Here is a 9,628-nt window from a genome sequence, read left to right as displayed (position 1 = left end):
TGTGCGGGAAGCGCTGAGGGGCGAAGCAGCGGTATGGCCGAGCCGGGCGCGGCCGCTGGGGTAAGGGGACGGGCCCTTGGCTGCACTGGTCGCGACCGAGGCCGTCGGCTGTGGGGCGACGGCCAGGCGGCAGCTGCTGGGGCTGGCGGGGCTTGGGGTGGGTGATGACCCGGTTGTTGCCGCAGGGCGAGAACGGCGTGGGCAGCAGAGTGGTCCGCGTGGGCACCCGCCGGAGCCAGGTAGGCAGCGGCGGGACTAGAGCGTGGGGCGGGCGCACGTCCTCGGTTCCTGCGGCCCGCAGAAGCGAGGCCGCGCGGCGCTGCCGCGGCGGGGAAGGTTTCGGTCCTCCGGGTCCTGGCGCTTCCTCCCGCCGAGGAACGACTCGGTGCTCCGGAGCGGACGCGATCTGGCGCTGCAATTGACGATAAGCGACGGAGAAGGGTTTCGTTCCCCCATGGGAGTGCCCCGCGGGACGGAGCGTTCATGCGTCCCGGATCGCTTTCCTGGAGCTCCTCGGATGTGTTGTGAAAACACGTTCCTAGGGGCCCGGGGGACCGCCTGCTCTAAAGAGCGCTGCCGTTTTGCAGTGAACGGGAGGTGAAGGTGCGAGTGTCATTCCGGGATAACCGGGATCTTGCTGTGGACTTTCTGACTTGTAAGGCTTATGCAGCCCGTCTAAGAAGCCCGTCTAAAAGCACACACACACAAAATCCCCCCCCCCCCAAAACACCCACCACCACCACTAACAAAAAAACCCAAACCACAAAAAAAACCCTCAACAATCAAAGACTTAAGCCACTACAAAGTACGGGGAAAAGGTATGTCTAGAGATACGGCGGGTATCTCTTGCCAGCTGGTTGCAGCAGGGAGGAGCAGGCTCGCAAAGGGAGATAAACATACTTCAGGCTTTTGTTCTCAGATAGTGTTGTTCATCACGTTCTAGGAAGAACTCTGTACTTTCAGGAAGGTGTTTGGTGTAGACATCAGGGAAAGGAACACAGCTGTGCATGCAATATTACCTTTTTTTCTAACCTCAGGCTCCGGTGGCCCTTAACAAAGGGAAGCAAGTACTTATACTCTAAGCATGGGGTCCTTGAACAAAGTTGATTGCCCCAGGCTACACAGCTCATCAGTGGGAGAAAACCTGAAGTTTGCTTGTGGTTGCTTGAGTCTGCTGCTTGCGTGTGTGGAATCATCATCTGCTAGTGTAATTCTGGTTTTATTTTACTTGCTTGCGCTGTTCTTATGCAAGGGAATGTTCTTCCTGCAATTCAGTGTTTTAAGATCTGTTGTTTGCTGTGCCTGTTTTTTATGTCCTTATTACCTCTAAATGGAGCCCTGGTTTTACAGAGAACAAGTAACTTGTACTTGCCAGTAACTACAGATTTTTCCAGTGGGCACAGTGAAATCCTACTGTTTCCCCCAAAGCTGGCAATATTGGTAAAATTCACACTCTTAGAAAAAGCAGTGGGTACCCAGCATGCAACATGACTTGTTTTTTCATCCCTGAGCAGCAGGAGGATGGCTTTTCTTACCTTTCTGCCTGCTTACCAAGGAGTGGGCATCCTTCAGCAGTTGCATTCTGCAGAGGTAAAACCAGGTGGCTCAAACTTGGGTAGGTGTCTATGAAAAAGGGTACCAAGGTGGCATAGAGAAGTGGAATTTCTGACAGGTGGACAGCTGATGACCTTGACCCAGCTGGAATTAGAGCGTGTAAATCCTGATGTGTAGGTTTCTGCTTTTCTTAACTTAGATAAGTTATTCTCTTTGCCTTGTTAGTGCTTGGATCACAACAGCACTGGACATGGGGAAATGTTATTCTGCTACTTAGTTGAAAAAATAAGTTCTTCAGTGTAATGCTGTAGTCATGATGAGAGTTCGCATGGTTTAAGGAGTTTCTACATAGGAGCAATTTTATTTGGATTATTTCTAATGCTTTCAGTTTGGAGAAGGTTGCATTCACACATGCCTTGTGCTCAAAGAACAGCAAAATCCTCTAGCTACTATATGGATGGTACATGCTTCATTTAGGGCTTTGCTTTCTGCTTTGTTGCAGCTGGCCCGAATTCAGACTGACAGCGTGGTTGAGATGCTCTGTGAGCTATACCCTGACTTCCACTTTGAGATTGGTAAGTCTTTTTGGAGCTGCCCTAGGCTAGATGATAGCAGGAGCCAGCTCTTTATCTTTGTATGCAAGAGGGGTGTGGAGTGCTGTCAAAAGGAGCATTCAACCCTGCTTATCTAAGAGTGCTGTCTGAATTCGGTTAGGTTTTGTGGCTGAGCAATTGCTGATGGTTGCTTCTAAGGGAGAAGGGTGAATTTCGTAACATCCTAGTGATCAAAGCTCTGCAGATGGTGTCACCTTGCTTCGTTTGAGAACCTGGTGTTGTTCTGGCTACACCTCATTGTGCATTAGAGATGTTTTCCTGTCTGGGGCTTGAGACATTCAAGCAGAATAATGGGAGCCTAGTCTTGCACTGAAGAAAACTGCCGAATACCTGATTGCTGGTACTCTGAAGAAAGATACTGCAAATTTCTGTTGGGTCAGTTCTTCCCAACATGTGCCCACTCTCACCTTGCTCTGTTTTTAAGAATGGTGAAGGACATCCTAATTCAGCTTGTCTCAAGCACAGTGCCTTTCTAGGAGAGAGCTGCTCTCAGGTTTATCTTGAGTCCATGTTTGTGCAGTAGCGTGTGACACTGTATCACTCACTACGTGTTACAGAGGTATCTCAGTCTAGGCCTAGAGGCTGTCATGGAGCTTCACATTTTACCTGTGCTCTCTCCCTGAGCAGTTGCCATGTCAACGACCGGAGACAAGATCTTGGATACAGCCCTTTCCAAGGTAAAGGACCTCTTCTTCCTCTACATAAGAAGTGATTGTATTTGATGACATATTTCTAGATTTTTTTTTTGTGATTTTTGCTCCTCCATTTATGTGTAGATCGGGGAGAAAAGCCTTTTCACCAAAGAGCTGGAAAATGCACTTGAAAGAAATGAGTAAGAGCTCATTGATTCCTCTTCTTCCTCTGGCATTTGGGGTGCTCTGTGGACGTCTTTGGCTTGCTGTATAGGTGATCTGTTTTCCTTCTGCTCTGGTACCTTCCTGGATAAGAAATAAATCCTTTGATAAGTCATTGTCTTTTGCTTTTTTCTTACTGCTCTCTGTCCTGGTTTCAGCCTGCATATTTTGAAGTGGATTTGTGTCACTGAATCTGTCCAGTTAGGCTGTTTTCTCCCCCTGTGATTTGTGTGTTACATGTCCATCAGAGAGGTTGTACTCTGATCTCATTCCTGCTTACAAGTATGCGCTTTTAAAAATACTTTACTTGGTGATGTTAACATATATTGCATACCATGTTTAGTGTTATGTTAGTGTTTATTAACATAATTCTCTGGTAATTATTCAGTTAAAGTAGGTTTAGAACCAAAAACACTCTTTTATATCTCTGACACATAGGACTTGATACTGACTTTGTGAGTAAAGTCAGTGGGAAAGTGATGGAGATTCAAGCATTTACAATGTTTGTCTGCCTTGTAACAAAGCAGACAGATTTTACTTCAGCTATATATTCTTTACAATTTGAAGTGTAGTACCAGACAACAACCTGGTTGCATATTGGTTCTGTGGGTCAGTCTGTGTGAACGTCTTCAGCATCTTTCTCTCGTTTGACCTGATTGTTGTAATGTGTCTTGCATCGCCTCTGGGAGGAAGGCATTGTCTTAATTCTACTGGTGGGAAAAGGGAGACAGAGAAAAGTGAAGTGACTGTTCTGGAGTAACACTGCGAATCTACAGAATCCAGAAATTCCTTCCTCTTTTCCAAATGAATTTCATGGGTGCATTTGCATTTTTCTGTAGATGACCTGCAGGCCTCTGATAGGTGCTGTGTGAGCTTGGCTGTCTGTTCAGTGATTACTGTCCTCTCATTTTTAGAGTTGACCTTGTGGTTCACTCCTTGAAAGACCTGCCAACTTCTCTTCCTCTTGGTTTTACCATCGGGGCTGTCTGCAAGTAAGTGTGGACATGAGGCTCAATTCTCCAGGGAACTTGTGTTTTAGTGTTATCAGTAGCAAAGCAAAGGCAGCTTTTAGATCCTTGTAGATGTTTGAAGTTTTACCTTCTTTTGATTAATCTCTGAAGCAGTGGAAGCACTGGAACTGTTCTAGTGTTCCTTGCTTTTGCAAGGATATTGCGGTATTTTGAAGCCAGAGGTCATCCCTATGTGGACCTATAGAAGAACTGTTAAACGTCGTAACTGTTAAATGATCAACTGTTCTGCACTTGCGTTATTTTGCAGAAGGGAAAACCCACTTGATGCTGTTGTTTTTCATCCCAAAAACTGTGGCAAAACACTGAGCCTCCTTCCTGAGAAGAGGTGAGTGGGGAAAGTAAGAGGAAGACAGACAAGTGTGAAAACATAAGGGAGGAGTTGATTGACAATACCCAGTGGCAAGTCAATGAGCTCCTTGTTTTACACTGACTTTCATTACCTTTCTGTAAACATCCCACTAAACCCATTTGCTGAAAAGAGCGGTGTGGTCTTGTTGGAGTACTGCAGACCCAGTGAGGTTTGAGCTCCCAAGCCACCCTTGAGTTGCTGTGTTTTCTCAAGTTTCTTATCATAGTCTCTGGAGTGAGTTGCTGCTCCTTTGCATTGTGCTTACGAGTGCAGACAGGCTGTCTCCTATTTTCCTTGTGTAGGCCTGAACCGTGCTCTTGTTCTCACCCAACTGGTTCCAGTTTCTTTGTTGACTTTTGGGCATCGCTTTCTTATGGTTCTGCTGGGAACATGAGCAATTCCTCTGTTTAGAATTACCTCTCTTTCCATAGAAGTTATTGGAGTATTCTGTCAGAGACATCTGAGTGAAATTACTCAGATTAAGGTAAAAAAAGCCAAACTAGCTGTCAGAGAAACGTAAAGTCTTGCTTCTGCACATCTGGATAACTGGACCATCACATTTGGTTTAGATTCCAGGGTACTAAGAAAAGTGAATATCAGGCATTTCTAGGAGGGAAATACTTATTGGCCAGACTGGAAATTTTCTGTGGTTTCTAGTTAACCCACTGTTTCCAAAGGTTCTCTTCCAACCCTTTTTCTATCATTGATGAAGTCTCTCCATTTTAATAACTTGAGTTGTCTGATTATGTCTGGTTCAGTTTGGGACAGCTGATTTGTCACACAAAAAAAGTGTTATGGTCTTAAATACCTCTGTCCTTGATGATGGCTAGGGGATGCCCTCAGGAAGCCCCTGTAAATTGATTCCTCAGGACTGGCCTGTCTATATCTAGCTTCAGCCAGGGTTTATGCTAAACCTGACAGCGTGTTGTTGTTGGTTTTTTTTTCTAAGAAGATACAAATCATTGGCAGGTTCTTGGATCTCCATTGCAGTTAAAAAAAAAAAAGTAAAAAGGTTGTCATTTGTTTCCTTGAAAGTTCTGACATCTCTGGAGGCAAGAGCTGGAGTAGTCTCTATTTCACTGATTTTATTTTCCCCACAGTGTGATTGGAACCAGCTCACTTCGGAGAGCAGCCCAGCTCAAAATGAAGTTCCCTCAGTTAGAATTCAGGGATATTGTATCCTTTCCTGGCAAAATGTGGGAGCTGCAAACAGGAAAATACAACTTAGTGCAAAATCTAGATTCCAGACTGATTTATACCACGACTTGTAAGAACAAACTTCTTGCTTACAGGCTGCCCTCCACTGCCTTTAGCCTAGTTTGACCTCTACAACCTCATGAGGCTGTAAAGAAAGAACCAGCTTTAATCTGCCTGGGGTTCAGGATGCAAATGAATGTTATGTTAAGAAATGTTTGTCGATGCCTGCAAAGTGTTGGCCACAGTGACGTGGCCAAATGCTGACTGGTTCCCGATACCCCACATGTGATGTGGACCCCTAGTTCTAATGTGGGTTGCTGAACGAGCAGTAAAAGTGATCGTTACTTCAGCCCTAGTAATCTAGCTCTTTGCCATGCAAAATGAGTTGGTGTCAGGTGTTGATAATGTACTGAACTGACCAATGTAGCTTTTGGGAGTCAGAGCTTGAGTTAATATTCCATAATACTTGGCAGAATCTTGTTCAAACAGCTGTCTGCATTGGATGCTTTCAGGGTGGTACTCTGCTTCTTGTTTGGATGCTGTTGGATTCTGTACATTTTGTAAACACTCAGGCATATCTCAGGTGGTTGTAGGACTATTTTCCTGCTGTTTCTGTGCTTGCTTAAACACTACCACAGAGAGGGAATTTAAATACCCGCTTAAAGAAGCTAGATGAGAAGGAAGACTTCAGTGCCATTATCCTGGCTGCTGCTGGCCTGAAGAGAATGGGCTGGGAGAATCGCATTGGCCAGGTGAGGAGCAGCTAAGGAGTAAATGCCATTCTGTCATATCAACTGCTTGACTTTCTGACCTTGTGGTTGGCCTGGTGGTCTACTGAATCCATTGCTAAGTTAGCTTGTGATTTGATACTTTTCCTGGAGTATTTTTTTTTTAATTCTGGTTTGTCAGTGGGTTTTGTTTTCTTTGTACAGAAATTTATACTGTTAAGTTTTCCTTGGTGCAGCAGCAGTTTGTAACATGATCATCTTCCAGTGTTTCACAATGCTTGAGTCTAGCACTAGAGCTAGAAATTTCCAATTAGCTGATGAATGAAGTGTGACACTCAAGGTGAAATAAAGTGCATTATCTCACTTTAGGGGGGGGAAATACCAAGAGATGTGAAGAGAGAGGTGATATCTCTTTGGTCAGGCACAAAATTGGTCAGTGTTAGATGTGAGCATAGAATTTGGCTCTTGCTTCCTATATACAGAACAGTTAACTCTGAGTTAACTATGACTTTACCTTTTTCCAGCTCCTAAGTCCCGAAGATTGTCTGTATGCTGTTGGACAGGTATGTTACAACCTTAAGCAGCACTGTATGTTGAAAGCCAGTAGTGACATGATGTGTCAGATGAGTTAATTGTGCCAAATATTTCTCATGCATTGGTTGCCAAAGAACTGATGCATTGATCTCTTTTGCTGGCTGTTACACTCTTTTAGGCAAAGGTCGTGGGAAGAATGGGTGTCTACTCTGTTACTCGCTGTGGTAGGGACTGGTTTCCATCAGTAACAGAAAAACAGTAAATGGTAAAAGGTAACTTGTGCCACAGCTACACTGGGAGGATGCAGCAGCTATGGGGTGGGCTCTGTCAGGGTCAGCATTGTGCTGTACTGTGCTAAATGTGCAGAGCCACCACCGGATCTGCCCTGTGATGCTGCTTCCTTCTCCCTTATGCACTCCCTTAGTGTCCTAACTCCCATAAGGTGACACTGAAATAGCTGCCTCAGAGCACTTTCTTACTGCTCCTGCTCCTAGGCAGGCAGACTGTTACAGCCCATGCTGGCTGTGTGGCTTTTGCATAGTATCAAACCTGCTAAACTTGAGCTGGCTATGCATTAATGATTGCGAATGATGACTGCAGATTGTCTGGGAGAGCGATTTTGATTGTGCATTTGTCAGGTGCTCCACAGGTGTGTGTGTCTGTATTTAGGTTGGTTGTTTTTTCCCTTAGTCTTGTCTCCACTTCAGGAAAGAATTATTTTGTCACTGTTACTCCTTCACCACTTGATTTTTATCTTGAGAAACGGTTGGAAAGCTTGGATTTTATCCAACCTTCTCACCACTAAGGGACAGTGGTGGTAGGTATTTCTATATATGTAGTCTTAAGTGAAATAAGTTCTAGAATGGTTTGAGTTGACAGCATGATCTTGAACACTTGGCTGAAGCAAGTTCTGATCTGCCCTTTACAGCAGTAGCTACAGGACATCTCTGCAAGCAGTGGATTGTTTTGAAATTGATTTCTGTAAGCATCTAAATGTCACTGCTACCTTAGTGAAATGCAGTCAAGCCTCTGAGTTGTTTCATGACTAATTCTAAGTGCACACATCAATGAATAAAGCTGAAGGATTATGATGGTTATTATGTTGTATTTATTTTGGTCTTCTAGGGTGCCTTAGCAGTGGAAGTTCGTGCCAAAGATCAAGAGATACTAAATATGGTATCTGCCCTGCATGATGCAGACACTGTGTTATGCTGCATTGCTGAGAGAGCTTTTATGAAACGTTTGGTAGGTGTTGCATCTCTACTCTTCTGCCTGCAGCAGAATACTGCAGTGCCAATTGACATGACACCATAATATGGGAAATCCTAAAGCTGCAAAGTAGAAATTACTTCTGAAGTGAAAAGGGCCCAAAGAGCAATAGGTGGGGATGTTTACAGCCTAAACTTTTCAGAGGCCTCTGCTTTGAATGTGTTGAGTAGGAGCCTCTCTGTTAACTGCTTTCTCTTTTAGGAAGGTGGATGTAGTGTCCCTGTTGCTGTCAACACTGTGCTAAAAGATGGCCAGGTGAGGAGTACTTTTGTTTATCTGGGATTCTTTCTGAAAACCCATTCCAGCATACATGCTTCCTGAACTGTTTCTGAAGGTAACTCCAGCAGGCAGCTTTATAGCCAATTAGGGCAGATAGACTCCTGACTTAAGCCTTCCAGGTGTGTGTGCAAATCAGGAGTTTTAAGAATGGGTCTGGCTAGTGAAACTAGAAAATGCCCTTTTAAGTACCAGATGCAGCCCCTCACACCTGCTCCCCTCCTGCCATTTAAAGGTAGTGTAGCCCTGAGATCTGAAAGTCTTGCTTCTGACCCCTGAAAATTGGTGGTTTTGCACAACAGACTCAGTTATGGAGATGGGAAGGTAGAAAAAGGGTCAGCTTTTTCCATGGGAAGTTGCATCTTCCCTAACAGGGTTTACTCTTCTTATACCTGTATTGTGCCACTATTCTTGCTGATCACGCTGTGCTACAAAAGCCTTCCCCTCTAGTTTCCTGTGTTTACAATTAAAGGGGTAGTTGGCTGTCTGTAAAGGAGGTATTAACCCCTTCTGTCTCTTTCCAAGCTGTATTTGACAGGAGCAGTATACAGCTTGGATGGATCTGATAGCCTGAAGGAAACTATGCAGACCAGTGTTAATTATTCCCAACAGGTATGTGAATCATGGTGCCTTCAAAATCCAGATCTAAACTAAAAAAAAAAAAACCAACCCATACCTTTTGAAATCTATTACTTTTGGTCTGTTTCCTTGGGAACTGTAAGACTGTTCTATTCTTGAGGCTGCTTAGACCACAGATTCTTCCCCCCCCCCCCCATTTCAGATGTGGCTTAAACTATTCCCTGCCTGCTTCTTATCTTGAGGTGTTTATATTTGCAGAATGAAGATGGACCAAATGATGATGTGCAGCATGTTGGCATCACAGCCAAGAATGTTCCTGGTCAGGCCCAAGAAGCAGCAGAGAACCTTGGTGTTGAACTAGCTAGTTTACTTCTGAGCAAAGGAGCTAAACACATCCTCAGTGTGGCGAGGCAGCTCAATGATGCCTGCTAAAGGTGCAGTGCATTCAGCATGATTGCTACAACTCTAGTCAGTTGTTGCAGCTATGCTATCATCCTTCTTTGGAGGAAGGGATTTATTTAAATGTTCACACCAGCCTTACCTGATGTTTGGGCATAAAAACTTGACACACTGAGTAGCTTATGCTGCTAAGGGTTTTCATTTATCTGCATTTCTCTAAATTGCAAATTGTTTCTAGAGGGTT

At 44.5% G+C, this 9,628-nt stretch overlaps 1 protein-coding gene across 1 annotated transcript; it reads left to right on the top strand.

Moving 5' to 3' along the window:
• The first annotated feature begins 33 nt into the window (after nt 1–33).
• On the top strand, nt 34–9,575 carry HMBS (hydroxymethylbilane synthase). The gene is made up of 14 exons (XM_054395542.1): nt 34–60; nt 186–239; nt 2,057–2,129; nt 2,796–2,845; nt 2,945–3,000; nt 3,937–4,014; nt 4,301–4,378; nt 5,503–5,578; nt 6,238–6,351; nt 6,852–6,890; nt 7,987–8,106; nt 8,332–8,385; nt 8,932–9,018; nt 9,244–9,575. Exons 1-14 carry the CDS (start codon nt 34–36, stop codon nt 9,415–9,417), a joined length of 1,080 nt encoding a protein of 359 aa, XP_054251517.1. The 3' UTR covers nt 9,418–9,575.
• Nucleotides 9,576–9,628: the final 53 nt, after the last annotated feature.

The sequence above is a fragment of the Indicator indicator genome, chromosome 34 (assembly GCF_027791375.1).
Source record: "Indicator indicator isolate 239-I01 chromosome 34, UM_Iind_1.1, whole genome shotgun sequence".
Classification (NCBI taxonomy): domain Eukaryota; kingdom Metazoa; phylum Chordata; class Aves; order Piciformes; family Indicatoridae; genus Indicator; species Indicator indicator.
This window is presented reverse-complemented; position numbering and strand designations above follow the sequence as displayed.